General features: G+C 48.6%; 2 protein-coding genes, 1 long non-coding RNA gene and 1 pseudogene across 3 annotated transcripts in view; all 4 read left to right on the forward strand.

Annotated features, from left to right (window-relative positions):
* The window catches only part of LOC116887417 (RT1 class I histocompatibility antigen, AA alpha chain-like), a 431,868-nt gene extending 417,433 nt beyond the window's left edge, over positions 1 to 14,435 (forward strand). The window contains exon 4 of the mRNA XM_032889030.1: positions 14,083 to 14,435. Within this exon, the coding sequence (XP_032744921.1) occupies positions 14,083 to 14,420 (338 nt within the window). The 3' untranslated portion in view covers positions 14,421 to 14,435. The remainder of the gene's footprint in view (positions 1 to 14,082) is intronic.
* The window catches only part of LOC116887415, a 496,132-nt pseudogene that overhangs the window by 431,854 nt on the left and 39,815 nt on the right, over positions 1 to 24,463 (forward strand).
* LOC116887437 (H-2 class I histocompatibility antigen, Q10 alpha chain-like) lies at positions 12,107 to 12,683 on the forward strand. The gene is made up of 2 exons (XM_032889050.1): positions 12,107 to 12,179; positions 12,384 to 12,683. The coding sequence occupies exons 1-2, from the start codon at positions 12,107 to 12,109 to the stop codon at positions 12,659 to 12,661; spliced, it is 351 nt and encodes a 116-aa protein (XP_032744941.1). The 3' UTR covers positions 12,662 to 12,683.
* On the forward strand, positions 14,576 to 15,578 carry LOC116887449. The gene is made up of 4 exons (XR_004386216.1): positions 14,576 to 14,620; positions 14,798 to 14,827; positions 15,002 to 15,049; positions 15,183 to 15,578. It is a non-coding gene; the product is annotated as an uncharacterized LOC116887449 (long non-coding RNA).

The following is a 24,463-nucleotide window of genomic DNA, read 5'->3' on the forward strand; positions in this document are numbered from 1 at the left end:
TGTGATGGTTACTATTTCTAGAATCACCAAGTGCCTTGATGATCCTTGGCTGATAACTCGTGTTCTAGCAGGTTGTGGTGACACCCATCCTTAATCCCAGCACTCAGGAGGCAGAGGCAGGGGGATCTCTGGGAGTTCAAAGGCAGTTCTACACAGTGAGCTCCGGGGCTCCAGAGTTATAGAGAGACCCTGGGTCAAAGGTTAGCCTTTGAGAGGGTCTGAGAGGGACCGTCTTTATGTTAATTGATGTGGGGGTCCAGCATTCCTTGGCAGGAGATGCTGGACTGTAATAGAGAAGTGAACTGAGCTGATTTTGGCTTTTGCTCGTTGCCTTCTGACAGCACATGTGATGTGACCAGCTGTTTCAGGCACTGGCCACTTTGACTTCGAGGACCACAATGGCCTTGCACCTCGAACCAGAATAAGCTCGTCCCCCTTTACATTGTATTTGGGATAGGGAAGAAACTAAGATGTTTTATTTAAAAGAGGGGAGGGCAAGGCGGTCTTTACGACAGTGCAGCTCTCAGGGGCCTTGGTGATCACCGTGACGGTCATGGGTCACCTAAGCAGAGCCTGTAGGAGCCGTGGGGTCATTCCTTCAGTTGAGGAACCAAATGCGTGTGTGGCAGTGGGTGAGACCAGGAGTTAGAGTCGGGGAGGCCAGATCTAGTGCAAGAGCAGGCTTTGGCTTCTTCAGGACACCTTGGAATGGTTGCTACATCTCCAAGGACAGCGCCCCCTTCCCTAGACTCCTGGACCAATGGGGCAGCACAAGGAACAGAAAGGGAAACCAACCCCGCCTTTCTTAAAAATAAAAAAAATATTTGGGCTGGAGAGATGGCTCAGCGGTTAAGAGCACACGACGGCTCTTCAAGAGGTCATGAGTTCAATTCCAGCCACATGGTGGCTCACAACCATCTGTGAGATCCAGTGCCTCTTCTGTGTATCTGAAGACACCACAGTGTACTTATATATAATAAATAAATAAATTGAAAAAAAAAAAAAAAAGCCAAAACACTTTAAAAAAAAATATTTATTGTATGTGAGCACACCAGCTGTAATCCCAGCACACCAGAAGAGGGCACCAGATCCCATTACAGATGGTTGTGAGCCACCATGTGGTTGCTGGGATTTGAACTCAGGACCTCTGGAAGAGCAGCCAGTGCTCTAACCACTGAGCCATCTCTCCAGCCTGAAACTGTCGCACGCCCAACGTCCCGCCAGCAAGAACGACGCGTGGCAACAGGATTCTTCTGTGAACAAACCTTTACTGTGGTACAGCTCTCTTGAACAGGGACAGGGGACCATGAGCTTAAAAGTTGCCTTGCACCTTATATACACAACAGTATTAATAATCTGACAGGGATTGGTGGGGACCCATCACCCCACTACTTGTCCTCCAGGGATTGGCAGAGAATGAATCACCTCACTAGCATGGTTTGCCCTTTAGCATATTAACGGCCAACTGACACCAGGTGCAAACCTGAAACATGCGTGAGTACCGCTTGTTCACCACTGGAGGCACCCATGAAACCACACTTTTAGTTTAGATGAGCAACAATGTTCCCTTGGCAGTGTTCCACGCCCCCGTCCTCTATCTGAGGAATCTAACACTTTTATCAGACCTGTATTTGTGAATGGAAGAAACCCTGGGATTTTTCCCAGAAGGTCATTTTAAAGAGATGACTGTCTCCATGTCTCCACGGCGACAACTTCGATCAAGTCCTAATCTACTTACCACTCTAGAGGCAACAGGACCCGAGGGAATGGAGCTTAAAAATGATTGCACTGATGTCTCCTGCAAGCGCCAGACACTTTATACTCTGAGGGTTAAGAAGGGTCACACGAGTAAGGTGTCCAACCACAAAGACGAGCTGCATGCTTTCCGTGGACGCATGTAAGCAAATTGCAGTGGCTGTAACGAGTAATCTGAAGTAAACGCACTCCTGTCCGCTGCACCTGGGACGAGCTTAAAAACCCATCCAAGATCAATTCCGGGTTTCAAAGAAACAACTTGTTTTCTTACAGTCTTCTCACAAGCACTCAGAAGTCTCCTCGGACTCCAGTCTCCCCTTCCACTAGACTCCTGACCCACTCGACCAATTTGTGCATCAGCACAAACAGTCCATTGCCAGGGAAGCCAACCTTGCCCTGGACTTCTTTATTTATTTATTTAAAAATTTATTTATTATTTATTTATTTTATATGAGTACACTGTAGCTGTCTTCAGACACACCAGAAGAGGGCATCAGATCCCATTACAGATGGTTGTGAGCCACCATGTGGTTGCTGGGATTTGAACTCAGGACCTCTGGAAGAGCATTCAGTGCTCTTAACCGCTGAGCCATCTCTCCAGCCCTGCCCTGGACTTCCTAATACCCTGTTGTGCTCTACCAGGATTGAAACCCAGAGGGAGGCACCTCCAGCCTTCTAGAGGTTTCTAAGTGGAGAGAACAGCCGAGAAGGTGTCCCTGTAAAGGCAGCAGGGGGACAGAGGCAGAGATTGGAAGAAGCTAAGAGAGCGTGGTGGAGAAAGAGGTGAAGAGAAATGGGGGGGGGGGTTTGCTGAGGAAGGCTCACTACAGTAGGCATGGCACTCCAACCTGTAATCCTAGACTCCCCAGAGGTGAATGCAGGAGGATCAGAAGTTCAAGATCATCCTTGGCCACACACTGGGTTCCGGGTACACGAAACCCTGTGTCAAAAAGAAAATTCTTGGTATTAAAAACAAAAACAAAAAAAACAAAGCAAGGGGCTGGAGAGATGGCTCAGAGGTTAAAAGGACTGACTACTCTTCCAGAGGTCCTGAGTTCAATTCCCAGCAACCACATGGTGGCTCACAACTGTAGGGCACCCTCCTGTGGTGAACTACGGTACTGCGCATGCGCAGGTTTTGCACCTGGCATCAGTTGGCCGGTAATATGCTAATGAGGGAGGGGTACCATGCTAATGAGGTGATTCGTGCTCCACCAATCCCTGAAAGACAATTAGCATAGCCTCAGCCTGCTGTCTATATAAGGCGAGCGCTTTTACTGCTTGAGGTCCCCATATCAGCAAATGAGGTGTTCCTGCAATAAGGGCTGTTAAGAAGAATCTGACAGTGTGACGAGGTGGGCGTGACACACAACCATCTATAAAGAGATCTGGCGCCCTCTTCTGGCCTGCAGGCATACATGCAGGCGGAATGCTGTATACATAATACATAAATAAATCTTAAAACACACCAAACAAACCAAACAAAAAACCAAAGCAAATAACCTTAGGAGGAAACGTGGTCGGTGGGGCTTGCCCACTTTTTCTCCAGTTACATCTATCTAAGATGTAGTTTGGCTAAGAGAGAGTTTCTGCCAAAGTTGGTGGCTTACACTTTTAATCCCAGCACTCCGGAGGTAGAGGCAAGCAGGTGTCTGTTAGCTGAGGCCAGCCTAGTCTACAGAGTGAGTTCCAGCCAGAGGTACATAGTGAGACTCTGTATCAACCGAAAAGAAAGTTAAGACACTAAGCAGTCTTGATCCAGAAAGCCACTCTTCCCTAGAAATTTCTGCATGTTTGGAGTCTGGCTCTGGGCAAACTCACCCAGCAACCCCATCTACCTGGCCTGGCACGGAGTGAGCTGCTGCTTCCACTGTAGTAGGGGGTTTCCTTAGGGAAGTCACTGGCTTAAGCGACCGTGGCCATTTTGTTCCCATCACAGGTCAAAATAGGACCTCAGTCCTTGTATCAACTTGCCCCACAGTTAACTCTTTGAAGCCTGGCAATATTTCCCATGATTCATTAGAGGGTGATGACTGAAGATCTAAAGGGATTCGACACTTTTAGAGGACAAAGGTGATGGACAGGCCACTCCAGGTTCACCCATGTGTTTTCTTTCCACAGACTCCCACTGGGCAGCCCTAGCTAGTTTGTGTCATACACACACACACACACACACACACACACACACACACACACACACACACACACATTGCAGCTCTCACTTCAAGGGGGGAATAGGAGATAGTTTATTGTAGAGCCAAATTTGAATGATGACTGATTTAGGTCACCCCAAATTTCCTCTTCCAAAACAGAAAGTTTTGTGAAGTATCGTAGGAGCAGAACAGAGGCAGCCCTTAATCAAGACACTTTTCAAATACACTGACAGGAACATGAGAGAAGTGGTTATAGCAAAATGATGGAGAACCTCCCACAGTCCTCGGATGATATTTGCTGACAGTCTTAGCTTGTGGGCTAGTGGAAGCTAATGGTCAACTAAGTTAATAGATTCCAAAGGCCTTTTATTTTAAAACTCTATTAGTCATTGCCATTAGGTCCCTGTAAAAGGAATTAATATTAATACAAATGTAATTAATGAATTAATGTGATGACTGTGTTTATTTAACTTTTGCTAGTCCCCAATAACCACACAGAGAAACCAAGATTTATTTCAAGCTGCATCTTGAAAGCTGGGCAGTTAAATGATCTACGATAACCCCTGTGCCAATCTCCCAGCCCTGTCCCATGATCCTTGCATATTGTTATTGATTATTGATCTGGCTCTTTGGGCTTCGGATGTTTTTTCTCATGGTATCTTCTCAGAATCTCCTGTCCTTGTGCATGCCTCAATTTTGCCCCTGTCTCCGCCCCCATCTCCTCTCTCTGGCTGGCTGAAGTTCTGCCCTATTCTCCTTCTGCCCAGCCTTTGCATGATCAGCATTTATTGACAAGGCAGAGATTACATGGTAACGGTTGTTACGCAGATTCCGGACAGGAGATTCTTGGTAGAAGCATTGCAATGTTCAGAGCAGAGAAGGCAGCGTCCGACTAACACAAGGGTAAACTCGGCACAGAGGGTACAAAAACATCGTGCCTCCATTTCTCCTTTTTTCCCTATTACGAGGCTCTCTTTTCCTTGTAAGAGTGTACCACATACAATGATAACAATTGTGAAGATTACCAGACGTGACTTACATTAAAATGTCCAGCTCATAAGGATTTGACAATTTGGAGAAAGTATTCTGTCATCTATCCTGTATCGGTGAGTTAGAGGCTTGTATCTAAATCTTTTCATTTTTATCCTCACTCGTATTGCCATCCTAAAAATATCTTCTTAGGTCTAAGAATATCTTCTTAAATCCTAGACAACTTAAGCATAACTGGGAGGCTGTAACTATGTAGTCTTCAAACACATCAGAGACCTGGGAAGACATAAATATTATCTGGGTATGCAGGAAGTGCAGTCAAGCAACTTCCAAAACTACAGAAATGACAGAGACATAGACTGTCTATTTAAAGGTCTATTTAAAGACCGATTTTTATTTTATTTATATGAGTACACTGTCGCTGTCTTCAGAGACACCAGAAGAGGGCATCGGATCTCTTTACAGATGGTTGTGAGCCACCATGTGGTTTCTGGGAATTGAACCCAGGACCTCTGGAAGAGCAGTCAGTGCTCTTAACCACTGAGCCATCTCTCCAGCCAGACACAGGCTGTCTAAACAGTCACCCAGAATTGACTCTATACAGTTGGAGCCTCCATTTTCAGCCTTCTGACCCTGGCAGACCCTTGGCTAAGCAGGAGTTACGAAGGACTTGCTCACCTGTCTGGGCAGAGCTTGGCAGTTGACTTCCCTGCAACTGTTTGTCCTTTCTGGACAGCATTTTGTCTGTAGATGAAGTTAGGGCATTTTCTTTGCACAGTGGCTAGCTTGCGGTAACTGAAGCATCCCTCTGTGGAGGTTTTTCAATGCTCCTCATCTCCTGTGAAGTGGGATGGGTGTACTGCCAGGAGCAGACCTGTCCCCTTGCCAAAAAAGTTTTCAAATAATGAAACAATGTTAAAGGGCACAGTCTGCAGATCTCTGAGGGTTTTGAAGAAAATCTATCTACCTATAATCTCTATGTATGTATCCATTTATGTATCTATGTATGTATGTATCTATGTATCTATCATATTGCTGATTGTCAAACATTGTTTATTTGTAACTACTTACTATCTGAATGACTTTGAAAACATCCTGCTGTGATTAACTAACCTAGTACCTACCATGACCATGAGTTTGATTGCCTGACTATTAACTTGTATCTCTCATCCATCCCTAACAGTTTATAATAGCAGCTTTCAAAGGGACTAGAACTTGACATTGTGCCTTAAGGCATTTGGATAATGCAAGGGAGATACAAAACATTATGCCTACAGCTCCCACCCAGAGCTGGGGGGGGGGAATGGCTCACCAGGGGTCTTAGGCTAGCCCAAAATAAGATGATTTGTCTCTGGATTTGCAGCATTCCAACCCCTCTACATCACTGCAGTTCTAATCAGTCTTTGCAGACATGGCTTCTTTGCAGGAATTCTCATTGATACCTGGAACTCTGTGTAGATCAGGCTAACCTCAAGCTCACAGATACACCTGCCTGTGCCTCCCATGTGTGGGATTAAATAGATTAAAGGGCATCATGAGAAAGAAACCTGATTGTTTCATTCCCTGCTGAAACACATTCAAGGTTGTTATGCTGACATAAGTTCAAGCTATAACCTTGACCTGCTTTGCAAGGCCCTGTTGGGGGTGGCCCCACCTGCTTATTCCCCACTGGACTCCATGGACTCTAATGCCAGCCCTGCCCTGCAGACAGCCTTGGGGTTTGCTGAGCTCTGACCTGAAAGCTCCTGCCTCAGTCTCCCCTAGTTAGCTCCACATCCCACTCAGACCCCAGCTTCTTCACGGAAGGTTTGAAGTCTTCCTTCTCGACTCAAATCTCCTCTACAGAAGCCTTGGGTTGAGGCATAGCTTCCTGTGAGGCACTGGCAGAGTCACACCTCTGCATATGCCCCTGGAGGACATAAGATCCCTGAGGGCCATGGCCATGGATGTAGGTCATCAGCTTTGCCCTCCTGAGCCCAGCAGTGGATTCTCCACAAACATTGTTTGCATAAATGTGTGCATGCCAGGGTCTGGGGCAGGAGGATCTAGATGTTCCGGGATTTCAGAGGGGATGGACAGGTCAAAGGTCATCCCCCCCCCCATGACTCTTAGAAATAGGATGGTTTTTCCATTCTCTTTCTGCCATCTTGGTGCCTTTGTGGCCTGCTGGGAACAGCAAGTATGTCTGGAAGGCTGTGGTGCAAGGCCATTTTTGCTGGCTACAAGTGAGGTGTCTGGAACACAGGGCTCTTCTTAAAATTGAAAGTGTTTATGCCCGTGACACCCAGAGGCAAACCAAACAAAACCAGAGTGATATGGGGAAAAGTAACTCAGGCCCATGGAAACTGTGGCATGGTTCGTGCCAAATTCCGAAGCAGCCTTCATGCAAAGGCCATTGGACACAGAATCCGTGTGATGCTGAACTCATCCCAGATTTAAAGTAATGAAGAGTAAATAAAATAAAAGTAGATTTGAAAAAAGAAGAAAGAAAAGAAATAGGATGTTTTTCCAAAAGCACAGGGTGTACACTTGCCTTCTGAGTCTCGAGGTGACAGTTTATGTTACGGGGGGAGGGGACATTCTCAAAGGCTTGCGCCGACCATCAAGGAACACGAGATTCCATTCTGTTTGTGCTGTTAGAGCCAGAAGAGCAGAGTTCCTAGACCAGGGAGGGCGGTGAGGGGCTGTGGTCCTCAGAGGAAGGGAGGGCTGGATAAGGAGGGACAAGGCTAGGCTATGGTAGGGACAGAAGGTACAGAAGCAGTGTCAGGGAGCAGTCAGATGGGAGAGCAAGAAGGCGCCAGCTCACGTGTTTGCTGTTAGAGGACACTGATAGGGAACAGGCTGGATTTTGCCCAGTTCCTGGGATGGATGCTAGGACATAGGCTCAGCTTCCTGTTCCTCTGAGGAGTGGGGAGTGGTGGGAGAGCAGGCCTCAAGCTCCTGTGGCCTGCGGCTGTCTGCCGCCACACTTCCCATTCTCCTTGGGAGCAGGCAAGAGGATGACAAGTTCAAAGCCTGTCTGAGCTACAGAGTGAATCCAAGGCCAGTCTGCAATACAGTGAGACCTCGTCTCAAAGAAAGAATTTGTGTGCACGCGCGTGTGTGCATTGGGGATGGAGGTGACCTTGAGCTCACCAGTATGGAGAGATGGTTCCACAGTTGGGGGGGGCTACTCTTACAGACAGAGGTTCCTCCAGTTCTGAGGGACCTAGCGCCCTCTTCTGGCCTGTCAGGGCCACATTTCTTTTCTTTCTTTCTTTTTTTTTTTTTCTTTTTTTTTTTTTGGGGATCAGACAGGACCTTTTCCTGGCAAGCGCTCTACCACTGAGCCAAATCCCCAACCCCTAGGGCCACATTTCTGCACTCCAGTAAAACACTCCTACATAGAAAAGACAAACAAACAAACATCATGGAAAGCAATGGGTTGTAGCTCAGTGTTAAAATGCTTGGCTGTGGGCTCAGGGCGCTAATATCAAACCCCAGTAACCTACATTCCCAACACACACACACTCACACACACACACACACACACACACACACACACACATGACACACACTACACGACACACATACAGTCTCATATCCTCAAACACACACACACACACACATACACACACACACACACCACGACACACACACACATGACACATATGACACACAAACACTCATACATGACACACACATACACACAGTCTCATATCCTCAAACACACACACACACACACACACACACACACACACACACAGCACAAGGCTGGGGATGAGGCTCAACGTGACTCATTTCAAATGCACGAGACCCTGTTCTGTTTTGCTTTGTTTTGTTTCCCCCTCAAGTACAGCAAACGCAAGTAAGTGAACATGAACTAAAAGTTCAGAACATGGACAGTGTGGCGAGACAGCTCAGAGGTTAAGAACCCTGACTGTCCTTCTGGAGGATCTGGACGCAATTCAGAGGCCCTTTGTGGAGGTTCACAACTGTTTCTAACTCTAGTTCTGGGGAACCTAACTCCCTGTCCTGGACTCTACATGTACTGCATGCATACATGCACACACATACATGCACACACATACATGCATACACATACATGCACACACAACATTCATATATATGAAACAAATAATGTTAAAAAGCATCTGTAATTGTGCATAGTATAAAATGCTCGAGAGTGACAAAAGCTGTTAGAAATATATGTGCTGATGTCGTATTCTCTATTATTTCATGATATACTATTTTCTGAAGTGTAGCTACCCCAGAAGTTGAGGCAGGAGGATCGTGAATCCCAGACAAGCCAGGGCCACATAGTAAGTTTCAGGTCAGACTGCAACGTACAGAGAACCTATCTCACAAATCACAAGTACATACATAAACGCGCTATAAACACAGGCTGTGTCATACCAGAATGCCCTCACAAGCCCATGCTACTGTGCCTCCTGATGGACATACTGCATACACGATGTACAGATTCTATGTACCACATAACCACATGTGCAACACAGGCCATATCATGTAGGTTCATGGAAGAACACTGTATGTTCACATCACAGTTTCTGGATCGTATCCAGATGTTAAGTGTTGAATGACCACATGTGGAGGCGTCTCAGGCAGTGTAATGGGTAATCTTCATCGCTAGCTGGATGGAATTTAGAGTCTTTGTGAAAATGGCTCTGGGAACATCTAGAACGCATTTCCTTTCTTTTTTCCTTTTTTTTTTTTTTTTTTTTTTTTTCAAGAACTGGGGACCCGATCACATGACACCCCTTAGTCTTCTTGCCCCTTAGAGGTTTACAAGTGCTCTACCACTAAGCTAAAGGTTTAAACTGAGAGAAGACTCACTCTGGATGTGGGTGGCACCATCCACAGGAAGGGTCTTGTACAGAATAAGAAGGAGAAAGCAGGCTGGGCGCTAACATCTCCAGACAGTAGACGCAACATAACAAGCCACCTCCAGCTTCTGCAGGGAGCCTCCCCAACGTGGTGGACTGTATCCCTACAGACTATAAGCCAGGATAAACCCTCCCTCCCTAAGTTGCCTCTTGTTGCATATTAAGTCACAGTGACGGGGAAAGTAACTGGATTGGTTACTTTGTGTTGCTTTGATAAAACATCATGCCCAATGCAACTTACAGAAGGTTTATTTGGAGCATAGGGTGGGGAGAGTTAAGAGTCCATCATCATCATCATGACAGCAAGCATCGTGGCAGCAGGACTGTCTGAGAACTCTTATCTCCAACCATGCCCCGAGTGGCATACTTCTTCCAGCAAGGCCACTCCTCCTAAGCTTGCCCAAACAGCACCAACTGGGAACCTAGTATTCAAATGAGCAAGCATATCGGAAGGACCACAGTAACTAATACAGTGACACCCAATCACTCAGTGCAGATATGGGATCAACCAGCAGCTGGTTGACACTGCAACAGGAACCTGGGCAAGAAGGCTTGGCTCTCCAGAGTCACCCAAGGCAATGCTGGTACCTGTCAGGACAGAAAATGGCCTTTCCAATGACACGGTGGCCAGCTCTCCTACGTGCCAAAGTGCAGTAATGCAGGGAAACTTCGGGAGGAAAAGACCAAACCCACTGAACTCCAAGAGGATCAATGAGTTTGCTCAAGGGATAGAGGTGCTTGCCACCAAGTGTGGCTGCCTGAGCTTGATCAATGGAAGCCAAAAAGGTATTTCAAAGCCAGTCTGGTCTACAGAGTAAGTTGTATGAGAGCCAGAGCTCTGAAGACAGAACTTGTCTGGAAAAACGGAATTAAAAAAAGAAAAGAAGGGTTGGAGAGATGGTTCAGTGGTTAGAGCACTGACTGCTCTTCTGAGATTACTTCTTCCAGAGGTCCTGACCATCAAATCCCAGCAACCACTTATGGTGGCTCTGACAACATCTGTAATTAGATTTTCTTTTCTTTTCTTTTTTTTTTTTTTTTGTCCCAGAACTCTTCTGGTGTGTCTGAAGACAGCTATAGTGTACTTATAGAAAATAAATCAATCTTTAAAAGAAAAGAAACTGCAACAGATCCTTTCTGTGCAGCAGCCTAAGGAAAGCAGCATCCTTAGGTCAGTCAGGAGGAAACCTAAGAGCTTCAAGTTCCTAGGGAAAACACTCACAGCTCTTACGATGGATGAAGAGTTCATGGACATAGGTGCTGTAGGTTATCAGATCATGTCCAACACATCTGTGACTTTCATGTCCCTTACCTTCTCAGCTCCTAAGTGTGAGTGAAGGTCAGAGAGGGAGTGAGAGGTCACAGATTAATAACTTCTCCCACACTCTCTCATTATTCTGTGGTATAGTTAATTACAGGTCCCCTCCTACCGTGATTTAGTCACTAAAGCAGCTGCACAGGGGAAGTGTGGACACAGGGAAGTGCAGTGTAGCACAGGGCGGCTGTGCTGTCTGTGGTCTCCACAGGGGTCTCTTCCCTGTGGACAAGGGGGTCTCCTGTGCTGAGACAACGACCCAGGTCCACATGGACAATCTCAGGACTGGGAATGAAGATCCTTGTAAAACGCACCCACCTGGAGCCACAGATGCATCTTCTGGGAATAAACACAAGGAGTCTGGGTCTAAACCCGAGGTTGAGAAGACAGATCCTGAGGGAAGAGGCAAAGTCTCCTCTTTACAGATCAGAGTCCTGCACTCAGGCTTGGCAGTGTGAGCTGCCCATGCAGGTGAACAGAGCCTGGTCTCTGTGGGGTCCCTGTGGGGCTTGCAGGCCAGCGCCTCCTCTTAAAGGAGAAGCATCTCTCCACTGCATGCACAAGGCTTGTGTTGTGATTGTATTCCTGGAAGTCACTTTTCTTCTAGAAGACTCCAGGGTCTGACTTCTGAAGAGAAGAAGGAAAAAGAGGGTGAAGGAGAAGACACAGGAAGCCTGGCCTGCGGGTCTCTCCTGGTGTCCACACAGCTTCTGGGGCAGAACTCGGAGACACCATGACAAACAGGGCTCTGTCCCACAGCCCAAGGTTCAGGCAAAGTCTGAGTCCACAGGCGGTGAGGTCAGGGGCGGGGCAGGGGATTTCCCATCTCCCCAGTTTCACTTCTGCTCCTAACCTGTGTCAGGTCCTTCTGCCCGGATACTGATGACGCGCTGGAAATTCTCACTTCCAAGGGCTGCTGCTATCCCTGTGAACCAATCAGCGTCGCCACAGGCACTGACTATAAAGTCCGCGCAGCCCGACGGACTCAGCGGCGTCCGGGATCTCAGATGGGGGCGATGGCACCCCGCACGCTGCTCCTGCTGCTGGCGGCCGCCCTGGCCCCGAACCACACTCGGGCGGGTGAGTGCGGGGTCCGGAGGGAAACGGCCTCTGCGTGGGGGCGGGGGGGAGACGGCACCGAGGAAGCCGGGTCCCCGCGTCGCACACCAGACCCCCGCCCCTTCTCTTCCCGGGCGTCCGGAGCCCCGCGCCCTGCTCCCGGCCCGGCCCGCACTCGCCCGGGTCCCGGGAGGAGGTCGGGGTCTCACCGCGTGCCGCCCCCAGGCTCACACTCGCTGCGGTATTTCGAAACCGGCATATCCGGGCCCGGCCTCCGGGAGCCCCGGTTCATTGTCGTCGGCTACGTGGACGACACGGAGTTCGTGCGCTTCGACAGTGACGCGGAGAATCCGAGATACGAGCCGCGGGCGCCGTGGATGGAGCGGGAGGGGCCGGAGTATTGGGAGGAGGAGACAGAGGGAGCCAAGGGAACCGAGCAGACTTTCCGAGTGGACCTGAGGACCCTGCGCGGCTACTACAACCAGAGCGAGGGCGGTGAGTGACCCCGGGTCGGAGGTCACGACCCCTCCCCATCCCTACACGGCCGTAGACTTCCGGGTCCCAATTTAGAGGTTCCGGAGCAGAACCGACCCAGACCGGTTTCCCTTTCAGTTTGAAGGAGTCCGCGGGCGGGCGTGGCCGGGGCGGGACCGGGTCTGACCGCGGGGTCCCCCAGGCTCTCACACCATCCAGAGGATGTATGGCTGTGACCTGGGCTCGGACGGGAGCCTCCTCCGCGGGTATATGCAGTACGCCTACGATGGCCGTGATTACATCGCCCTGAACGAAGACCTGAAAACGTGGATGGTGAAGGACACGGCAGCACGGATCACCAGAAACAAGTGGGATCAGGCTGGTTATACAGAGAGAAAGAGGACCTACCTGCAGGTCGAGTGCGTGCAGTGGCTCCGCAAATACCTGGAGCTCGGGAAGGAGACGCTGCTGCGCTCAGGTGCGGGAGTGTGGGGCGCCTGAACTTCTCCTCCTCTGCTCTGGGACTGGGGCTCAGTCCTGAGGAAGAAGAAACCCTCAGCTGGGTGATGCCCCTGTCTCAGAGGGGAGACAGTGTCCCTGGGTCTCCTGATCCTGCATCACAGTGACTGCACTGCCTCTCCCAGGGCCCAGCCTTCTCCCTGGAGAGTTCTGAGTCCCTCTCAGGAGGGAAGGAGAGAATTTCCCCACTTAACAGCAGGGGCTCCCTGCTGTCAGCCATGGCCTCTCCCAGGCCAGGTTCTCTGCCCACACCCACTCTCTGAGGACACTGACTCCTGTCCTGCTGAGTGTGTCAGCCCTTACACCTCAGGACCAGAAGTCTCCTTTACCTCAGAGGAGACATGGACTCCACTACACTAGGCTGGTTCCCCCAGTTTCTAGAACTTTCCATAGAACACATTCTCACAGATCCCTCCCTGATGTGGGGTTTGACTCTCTTCCACACCCCATTTCTCTCTCTTCCTACAGTGGAGAATGGTTCCATGAGCCCTTATGGGGTACCCTGGAGGAATATAAATTGTGGAATTTCTTTTTCTTTTTTTCTCGCTTTTTCTTATTTCTTACTTTCTTTTTTTCTTTCCTTATTTTGGGAGGCATTATTTTGCTTCTAGTCAGAGTTTGTCTGCAAACACATATTAAATTAATTATTTTCCATTCCCTCTTCTGTTCTATGACCACCCATCTCATGCTATAGAACATCACATAAGGACGGCCATGTTGACCCACTAGCTCATGTGGATTCCCTCTTAGCTTCTGAGTCTCTCAGGAAAGTGTGCAGTTCTGTGTTGAGGCGACCAGCTCTCCCTGCAGTACACTAGTGAGATGACAGTGTCAGACACACACAGTTCAGTGTCATCCTTGACTTAACTGTATCCTGTGTAGACTTCAGTTTGTCTTGTTAACTGTGTGATTTCTTAAATCTTCCACACAGATCCCCCAAAGGCACATGTGACCCTTCACCCCAGACCTGAAGGTGATGTCACCCTGAGGTGCTGGGCCCTGGGCTTCTACCCTGCTGACATCACCCTGACCTGGCAGTTGAATGGGGAGGACCTGACCCAGGACATGGAGCTTGTGGAGACCAGGCCTGCAGGGGATGGAACCTTCCAGAAGTGGGCATCTGTGGTGGTGCCTCTTGGGAAGGAGCAGAATTACACATGCTGTGTGGAACATGAAGGGCTGCCTGAGCCTCTCACCCTGAGATGGGGTAAGGAGGATGTGGGTGCAGAGCTAGGGTCAGGAAAAGCTGGAGCCTTCTGCAGACCCTGAGCTGGTCAGGGCTGAGAGCTGGGGTCATGACCCCCACCTTCATTTCTTGAACCTGTCCTCCCCAGAGCCTTCTCCATCCACTGACTCCAACATGGAAACCAATATCATTTATGTTGTCATTGGAGCAGTGATTATCATTGGAGCTGTGGCCATCGTTGGAGCTCTGGTGGCTGTTGTGAGGAGGAGGAGGAGAAACGCAGGTAGGAATGGGCAGGGTCTGTTTCCCCTCACCTTCCTTTAGGAGAGCTCTCTGCTCATTAATGGCAAACATGGCCACACCCCTCATTGCTGCTGTCTCCAACTGTGTCCTCTGTCAGTTCTGGAAACTTCCTCCTGTCAAACTTTTCCTTGAACTCTCACAGCTTTTCTTCTCACAGGTGGGAAAGGAGACTACACCCCTGCTCCAGGTTAGTGTGGTGGGCAGGAGTGTCCCTGAGGGTATTGGAGTGAAGTTGGAGATGTGGGGAGCTCAGGAAATCCATAGTAGCTCCTCCAGAGAAATCTTCTGGGGGCCTGAGTTGTACAATGATATGAATACATACATACACATATACATATACATTTGTTTTGTTTTACCCTAGGCAGGGACAGCTCCCAGAGCTCTGATGTGTCTCTCCCAGATTGTAAAGGTGACTCTGGGGTCTGACTGGGGAGGGACAATGTGGACATGATTGGGTTTCAGGGACTCCCAGAATCCCCTGTGAGTGGAGGGTTGTTGGGCTGTTGTCTTCACAGTGATGGTTTGTGACTCTCGTTCTCTAGCATGAAGACAGCTGCCTGGAGTGGACTGAGTGACAGACGATGTGTTCAGGTCTCTCCTGTGACATCCAGAGCCCTCAGTTCTCTTTAGACACCAGTGTCTGATGTTCCCTGTGATTCTATGGCTTCAGTGTGAAGAACTGTGGAGCCCAGCCTGCCCTGCACTTCAGGACCCTGTCCCTGCACTGCCTGCTTTCCCTTCCACAGCCAAGGTTGGCTAGTCCAGCCTGTGGGGTGGGGGGTGGGGACATTTGCATCCTGTCACTCTGTGCTTTACTGAGCATTATTAACTCCTCACTTCCTCACTGAGAATAAGACTCTAAGTGTGAACTTGATTGTTCATATCCTTGACCCAAGTGTTGATAGCTTTTTATTTTACTGGATTGAATACTTAGAGGTTTTATATTTATTTATTTATTTTTTATTTATTTATTTTTTTTGGTTCTTTTTTTCAGAGCTGGGGACCAAACCCAGGGCCTTGCACTTCCTAGGCAAGCGCTCTACTACTGAGCTAAATCCCCAACCCTACTTAGAGGTTTTTTATTTTGGGGTTTTGCTTTGTCTTCTTTTGTTTTTGAATAAAATAAATGGCAGATGGAGAAGCTTCCAGAATCTGTGTCACTAAGCTGTGTGTCTGGTGGGACAGGGTGAGGATGTGGGAGCTGAGTGTGGACAGGGCTGTGCCCAGGTGTGCTCAGTCAGTTCTTGTCTTTGATGGGCTCAGGCCTCAGCTCTGTCACCTCCAGGCTGTGCCCTCTCCATCACTGTGAAGACATGGGGAGAGTCTGTGATCACAAAGACACAGGGAAGGCCAGAGCCTTGTCCTGTCCCCAGGATTATGAGCCCCCAGGGCTGAAGATCAGAGACTCAAGTGGGGTCCTCTAAAGTGCAGGGTGCACAAGATGAGTCACTACATCTCCTCCCACCCACTTGATTTAGCTGCTAATGATAGGGTCGGGAAGCTGCCCTGGGCTCTCCCTGTGGCCATGCTGCTGTGGTGATTTCTGCTTCTCCTTTCCGGTGTCAGGGAACTGAGGTGCAGGATGTGCCTTTTCGTTGAACTCTCAGGAGCACATCCCCAGCTAAGATAATTGGCTTAGACTTTTCAAAACCTATTTTCAATAACGGAATTAAAGATTTTTTATTTATTTAAACCTATTTTTGGATCATTCCAGATGGAATTTGGTTGCTTTGAACTCAGGACCTCTGGAAGAGCAGTCAGTGCTCTAACCTCTGAGTCATCTCTCCCAGGAATTCTTAAATGCCCTCCCTTCCACCACCCATGGGAAGTTGTGGAAAAGAGAAGTTTTATGAGGATACTGGAGAGGTGGGCCTGTTTAGAGATGGTTCTCTGAGGCAAATTAATCTGCAGCTCAGTTCACAGGAATCAGCAATGGCTGGTCAGTTCAGAAGAAGCTGGGAGGCTGAGCTGTTTGCTGTGTAGTAGTTCCTGGGGCAACTCCAATCTCTAATTGACAGTCCAGGTCAGTAGGGTCAGGATTGCAAACAGGAAGGTCAGTAGGGTCAGGATTGCAAACTGGAATCATCAGCGGTGACACAAGCCAGCAGAAACTGCCAGGCCTCCACCAAATCGGCATGAGTCAGCAGGACTGAGCAGGACCAGCAGGGAAGCCAGGAGAAGTTCTCTGCTGTGACTCCATCCACAAAGCAGAGCTCCACGAAGATGAAGACTGGAGACCAAGGAAGGGCTGCAAAGCCAGCTGTGCAAGCCGCCCCCACTGTCCACTGTGTCCTCTTCATTCTCCCTCCAAACAGCACGTGTCCTCCCACGAGTCTTGCCTCAGTGAAACTCCACTTGAGTCTGTATCAGCCGACATATCCCGAAACTTCCACTCTGCCCACCAGTCTACTGCAGAGGCAACGGGAAGCCACCAGGACATCATTGGTGCATTTCTCTCTGTGGAATCAGAAGAAACGGTGACCAATAAACAATGGTAAGACTCAGCCATAGCATGCAGCCTTGTCTGCTGTCTGTTGGGTTTTAATTACATTCCTTCCAAACATCACGTGTCCTGTTGCCCTATCACGTGTCCTGTCACGTGTCTGCCTTATCATGACATCCTTTCACCTGTGTCTGCTTCAGCAAAGCATCATTTGTCTCCACTGACTTTCTGAAGAAACCAGAAGTTTCCACTTAGCAATCGGTGATGCTTCTCTCTCCTGTAACCTGGGCACCACCCCTTGAAATTTTTATACTCCTGGACTGTCTTACCTTTTCCATCTTGTGTTCTGGAGTTAACTCCCTGAAGTCTGGATCCTCCTGCCTCACCTCAGCATGCCAAGTGTCAGGGGTGTGTGTGTGTGTGTGTGTGTGTGTGTGTGTGTGTGTGTGTGTGTGTGTGTGTGTTCTGGGGAGGAGCCAGAGGTGCAATCTGTGTTTCAGCCCGAAGATCATAAGGACCCGTGAAAACCGCAAAACAGAGGATTTGGGGTGAAGGGGAAATTCCTGCTGCTTCAGTATGAGGAGCCTTCCCCAGCTTTCAAAGCTCACAGCCTCTTTGGTGTTCTGAACCTGGACAGGCTCCTACTCCAGTGTCCTGCTGCCGCCTGGCGGCTATGAGCGGCATCGCAGCTCCCAAGGGTCCTGGGGGTGGACTGGACTGTGCCAAAAGTCCCTCCTGACTGCAGGAACTGCTTGCCGGTCTGCGGTATCCCTTGTCCCCGAAGCTGTCTGTGTCACACTGAATAAGGACCACACTAAGAAACCGGGTATCCCCTGCACAGTCCCCATATCGGTTCTTTAGTTTCTCTTTCTTTTGTTGTTGCTGTCGCCCGGGATTTATGGGCTCCCCACCTCCTGACCCTGCCCTCACTGAGCTGCACACCTGCTGAGTTTGATGGGACCCAACCCAAAAAAGGGTTCCGGGATTCTTTAGGATTAAATGCCTTTAATCCCATCCCTCAGGAGGGCTGACATCTGCATTGTTCGACCACATAGCAAGTTCCAGAACACCCAGGGCTAGGAGGAGAACCCAGGAGCCTGGGAGTCCCAGGACTGGCACCTGGAGGGGGTGGTGGAGTAGGTGGGAAAGCTGTGACAAGTAAGAAAGCCGCATGGATTCCCAGGGCCAGGTCTCCATGAGCTTAGCGTCCCCTGGCCCGGTATAGCCAAGGCCCTGGGGCTTATAGGGTAAAGGAAAGAACCTCAAATTACCCTTTCTTTCCCTGACAGCATCTTTCATCTGAAATTTCCCCCCATGCTGTAGATGGGACATGGGGACTGCTTCCTGCCACTCACCTATATCCCACCTCTTTACTTTCAGGACGGGGTCCAGGCTGGCCTCGGGCTTATTCTGTAACTGATTCAGCCTTTCCCACCAGTGCCTCAGGCTCCCAATTAACCAGGACTGCAAGTCTACAATCCAGCCTGGCTTTTGTTTAAGACTTGGTCAAGGTTCCAGGTGATGATGGTTCACACCTTTAGTCCTAGCCCTTGGGAGGCAGAGGCAGGAGGATCTCTGAGTTTGAGACCAGCCTGGACTACAGAGTGAATTCTAGGACACCTGGGGCTACACAGAGAAACCCTGTCCCCAAAATCAAACAACTTGGTCAAGGATGTTCCTTCACTCTAGAACATGTGGGTCATGACCCCTTTGGGGGCCAAAGCATCCTTTCACAGGGGTTGCTTAAGACCATCAGAAAACACAGATGTTTCTATTACTATTCTTAACAGTAGCAAAATTATAGTTATGAAGTAACAATGAAAATAGTTTTATGGTCGGGGTTACCATGAAGAACTGTATTAAAGGGTCTCAGGAAGGTTGAGAACCACTGCTCTGGAAACTCCATACAGAGGTGGGGCAGAGGGCAGTGGGAAGGTCTGGGTCACATGTAAATGACAAGGTCTGTTTTGGAACCAGGTCCACCCCTGCCTCGACACATGGGTGCAGGTATTACAGGCCCTCCACTCTCAAAGGAGCTGTGACAGCCACTTAGAGGACAACACAGACAATCTCAGAGTCTGTGTAGATCTTTCCCATGGTAGCCCTGAAGACAGTGCACAAAGCTATCACCTTCCCAGGCCTGTGGCTTGTGCCACCCTCCTGGAGAGGTAAAAACAGTCCCCACCTGAGCCACTATGCCACCCCTGGACCAGAAGCACCAACAGTCCTCGGGCTACTACCCCACCCTCTTGCTGCTGCCCACCAGGAACTGACTAGGTCTACAATAAAGAAATGCTGGAGAATTCAGAGGCCCAGGGACAAAGGAGAGGACATGGTCCCAGCACACACACACAGTCCCCTCAAAGCAGGACTGGTTGTTTTGGTGTGTGCATGCACGCGCGCGCGCGCGCGCACACACACACACACACACACACACACACACACACAGGGCTATAGCGCATGCACACACACACACACACAGGGCTATAGTGCATGCACACACACACACACCCACACACAGGGCTATAGTGCATGCACACACACACACACACACACAGGGCTATAGTGCATGCACACACATATATAAATAGCTACAGTTTTATTTTGCTTCTAAGCTGTTAGGAACATTAAAAAGTTAAATGAGGGCTGGAGAGATGGCTCAGCGGTTAAGAGCACTGACTGCTCTTCCAGAGGTCCTGAGTTCAAATCCCAGCAACCACATGGTGGCTCACAACCAACTGTAATGAGAGCTGAGGCCCTCAACAGGTGTGTCTGAACTCAGTATACTTATATATAATAAATAAATCTTTAAAAAAATAGTTAAATGAAACAGACTAGCGACGAGGCAGTGGGTTGTAATCATGACTGCACACGAGGGTCTGTCCTACAGCACAGTGGTCTTCCTGCCACATCCAGCCCTACCTGTGTCTGAGCATTGAGCAGCTGCTGGAAACTCTCCACCTCTTTGCTGTCGTCAGCAGCCCGCTCCTGAGGAAGACAAGACCGGTTAGAGGCTTGGGAACCCCTTACTGTGGCCAGCACTTCCCCTTCATTGCACACTGCAGACACTGCCTGGATCCAGGGGTAACGTGCTGAGCCCCTGCAGAGCTCACAAGCTGTGGGGACTCCCCTGAGCTGCAGCTCCTCACTTCCACACTGAGAATAAGAATCTGAGTGTGAACAGGGCTGTGCCCAGGTGTGTTCAGTCAGTTCTTGTCTGTGATGGACTCAGGCCTCAGCTCTGTCACCTCCAGGCTGTGCCCTCTCCATCACTGTGAAGACATGGGGAGAGTCTGTGATCACAAGGACACAGGGAAGGCCAGAGCCTTGTCCTGTCCCCAGGATTATGAGCCCCCAGGACTGAAGATCAGAGACTCAAGTGGGGTCCTTTAAAGTGCAGGGTGCACAAGATGAGTCACTGCATTTCCTCCCACCCACTTGATTTAGCTGCTAATGATGGGGTCGGGAAGCTGCCCTGGGCTCTCCCTGTGGCCATGCTGCTCTGGTGATTCCTGCTTCTTCTTTCCGGTGTCTTTCCCAGGGTTCTCAGGGGCTGGTGTGATTTGTCTGCTCATCTCTCAGGAGCACTTCCACAGCTGAGATAAGACCTAACAGAGAGGCTTCTCCCCTGTAACTTAGGTACCGATTCCTGAACCTGGACTCTCTTACCTTTTCCATCTTGTGTTCTGGAGTTAACTCCCTGAAGTCTCTTAATCTCCACCCCCAGCTCTGTGCACCTGGGTCTCCCAGCTGATGCACCTGTGGTTGCTCTGCCTTTGGGTGGCTCTGTATTGCAGGAGAGCAAAGTCCCCCTCAGAGGCCTGGGACCATTTAAATCATCTCATATTCATAGCACTAAAGACACGGGAGGCAGAAGCTGAGGTAAAAACCTCACAGCTCAAGGAAACTTTATTTTCTTAACTATATACAAGATATGTATTTACCAGCCTGGTGCTACAAGTAAACTCCAGTTCTTCAGAAATCTGTCTGTGTCACTCTATCAGTCTAGTCTGCCTTTCTCTTGAGCTCCTGCAAACCCAAGAGGGCTCCTGAGCTCTCTTCCCAGATTTCTGTTTTGGTTCCCCCCCTGGAGCTGGGGACCAACCAGGGCCTTGCACTTCCTAAGCAAGCGCTACCACTGAGCTAAATCCCCAACCCCCAGATTTCTGTTTTACCTGTGTCCTGCCAGCTGCCTCTCTGTCGTTCCTGCAAGTCCTAAAAGAAAATCCTACTCCATAAAGTCTCTTCAAAGCTAACAGAGAGACAGAGAGAGACACAGAGAGAGAGAGAGAGAGACAGAGAGAGACAGAGAGAGAAAGAGAGAGACAGAGAGAGACAGAGAGAGACAGAGAGAGACAGAGAGAGACAGAGAGAGAGACAGAGAGAGACACACAGAGAGAGAGAGAGAGAGAGAGAGAGAGAGAGAGAGAGAGAGAGATCTTTCAAAGTCCACTTATAAAAAGTATTTAATTCTTCCCTTTGCTGAATCATGTCACTGCCATGGGAGTTGGGGTTGGGAGCTGTTCAAGGCAAGCCACTACAGGCCCAACCATTTCACCTTTCAGGTTGAAGGTAGCACAAGGCCACCTGCTGACCTTGCCTCAGGTCATAGAGCAAAGACCACAGGACCTCTCCCAAGCACCTTGCCTTAAAATAAGCAGGATCTTTCCCTTCTTTAGCATTCTTATCTGTGGCGAATTCAGAGGCACCCAAACCACACCAGGACACATATCCTGGATCTGCCAAATGCGGTATCTACTGAGGATTTTATATTTTGCTAACCATTAGGTTTCTATGTACAATAATGAAATATTCTGTGACATGGGCCTGTCAGTGGTTAGGAGCTGAACATTTCTGGTCTGGGCTTTTCTGGCTGACAAGGGGAAGGCAGTGGCTGGTCAGGCTCTCTCCTTTGCTCATTCTGGGTGAGTGGCCATGGTTTTCAGAGGACCTCCCAGGTCAACCCTGAGCTTTATGATTTTTGATGCAATCTAGAGCTTTTTGTGTCCTGTGTAAATATAAACAAATCAGCATCCCCAACACCATAGATTTGCTGACTTCCATTCTGATGTTAACACATCCTTGTAGTATATAGGGCTTTTAATTCTACAGTTTTTTTTTTTTTTTTTTTTTTCTTTTTTTTTTTTTTTCAAGCTGGGGACCCCAACCCAGGGCCTTGCGCTGGGCAAGCGCCTACCACTGAAACTAAATCCCAAGCCAGTTTTTTTTTTTCTTGATCCAGTGTCTCTTGGTAGCTGTTGGTCCTCTCTTGTTATTGTTCAGAAAATGCAAAGTTAATGGAGCACACTGTATACTACCCCTGGGGCCTTTTTTCTTCCTTTTTGTTTTATACGTGTTTTCTTTAAGGTGTGTTTGGGTCTTTTCTACTGTTTGCCCTGCAGGATTGTGTGGTGTAGCTGCAATGTCCTTTGTAATGAGGGAAGAATTGCTGCATCTTACTGGAGACGTATGCAGGGGCACTGTCGGTCCTAGTTTGTACACCTATTCCCACCAGAGCCATTCCTTTCAGTAAATGTGTAATTACAGAGCCACCCACTTTTGTTGGTGCCCTTAGAGTTACTTCAAGTGTGTAATGGAGTTTGGTTGTACAAAAAACAAGTAGGACATTTCTTTATAAATTTCTTAGCTGGTTGGCAGGTTACAGAATTTTTCCTTTAAACCTTAACTGTTAATATAGTGGTTTTCAGGAACATCTGAGGCTCCTAACACATTCCTTATGAATAATCGGTCAGTTCCTTCATTCCCTGTGCTAATGGCCCTGGCAAGACCGTGAGAGACTGAATGTGGGTGATAAGTCATGGACAGTCACCATTTCTGATTGCCTGGTGCAGTGGCAAAATAACATGAATTCTGAATTATCCAGAATAAATTCGACAGTTCCTGTGTGAAGAACAACTCTTTCTGCATATTGAGATTCAGTCACTGTATTAAGAGATTCAGGAACTTTTGACAATATCATCAAGTTTGCATACAACTCTAACTTTTGAACTGAAGCACATGGGCTTCGAGGGTTTTTTTCTTCTCCCATTTTATTAAATTGGGTATTTCTTATTTACATTTCAAATGTTATTCCCTTTCCTGGTTTCCTGTCCATCCGCCCCCTAACCCTTTCCCCTCCCCTTCTATAAGGTTGTTCCCTTCTCCACCATCCCTCCTCTTAATGCCTCCCTCAACAATCCCCTACTTTGGGGGTCCAACCTTGGCAGGACCAAGGGCTTCCCCTTCCACTGGTTCCCAATAAGTCTATTCTCTGCCACAGTTGGAGCCCAGGGTCAGTCCATGTACAGTCTTTGGGTAGTGGTTTAGACCCTGAGAGCTCTGGTTGGTTGGTATTGTTGTTCTTATGGGGTTGCAAGCCCCTTCAGCTCTTTCAGTCCTTTCTCTAATTCCTCCAACGGGGGTCCCGATCTCAGTTCACTGGTTTGCTGCTGGCATTCACCTATGCATTTGCTGTATTCTGGCTGTGTCTCTCAGGAGAGATCTACATCCGGTTCCTGTTGGCCTGCGCTTCTTAGCTTCATTCCTCTTGTCTAGTTTGGTGGCTGTATATGTATGGGCCACATGTGGGGCAGGCTCTGAATGGCTGTTCTTTCAATCTCTGCTCTAAACTTTGCCTCCCTATCCCCTCGCAAGGGTATTCTTGTTCCCCTTTTAAAGAAGGAGTGAAGCATCCGCATTTTAGTCATCCTTCTTGAGCTTCCTGTGGTCTGTGCATCTAGGGTAATTCAAGCATTTGGACTAATATCCACTTATCAATGAGTGCATATCATGTGTGTTTTTCTGTGATTGGGTTACCTCACTCAGGATCATATTTTCCATCCTTTGCCTTTGAATTTCATGAAGTCATTGTTTTTGATAGCTGAATAATACTCCACTGTGTAAATGTACCACATTTTCTGTATCGATTCCTCTGTTAAACAACATCTGGGTTCTTTCCAGCTTCTGGCTATTATAAATATGGCTGCTATGAACATAGTGGAGCACGTGTCTTTGTTGTATGTTGGAGCATCTTTTGGGTATATGCCCAGGAGAGGTATAGCTGGGTTCTTAGGTAGTGTAATGTCCAATTTTCTGAGGAGCCTCCAGACTGATTTCTAGAGCGGTTGTACCAGTCTGCAATCCCACCAACAATGGAGGAGTGTTCCTCTTTCTCCACGTCCTCACCAGCATCTGCTGTCCCCTGAGTTTTTGATCTTAGCCATTCTGACTGGTGTGAGGTGGAATCTCAGGGTTGTTTTTATTTGCATTTCCCTGGTGACTAAGGATGTTGAACATTTCTTTAGGTGCTTCTCAGCCATTCAATATTCCTTAGCTGTGAATTCTTTGTTTAGCTTCGTATCCCATTTTTTAAAATAGGGT

The sequence above is a fragment of the Rattus rattus genome, chromosome 18 (assembly GCF_011064425.1).
Source record: "Rattus rattus isolate New Zealand chromosome 18, Rrattus_CSIRO_v1, whole genome shotgun sequence".
Classification (NCBI taxonomy): domain Eukaryota; kingdom Metazoa; phylum Chordata; class Mammalia; order Rodentia; family Muridae; genus Rattus; species Rattus rattus.

What these genes read in the sequence shown, in the direction of transcription:
- LOC116887437 (XM_032889050.1), top strand. Translation starts at nt 12,107, where the DNA reads ATGGGGGCGATGGCACCCCGCACGCTGCTCCTGCTGCTGGCGGCCGCC. An exon ending in CCCGAACCACACTCGGGCGG is followed by an intron (nt 12,180 to 12,383) that starts GTGAGTGCGGGG and finishes TGCCGCCCCCAG; the next exon opens with GCTCACACTCGCTGCGGTAT.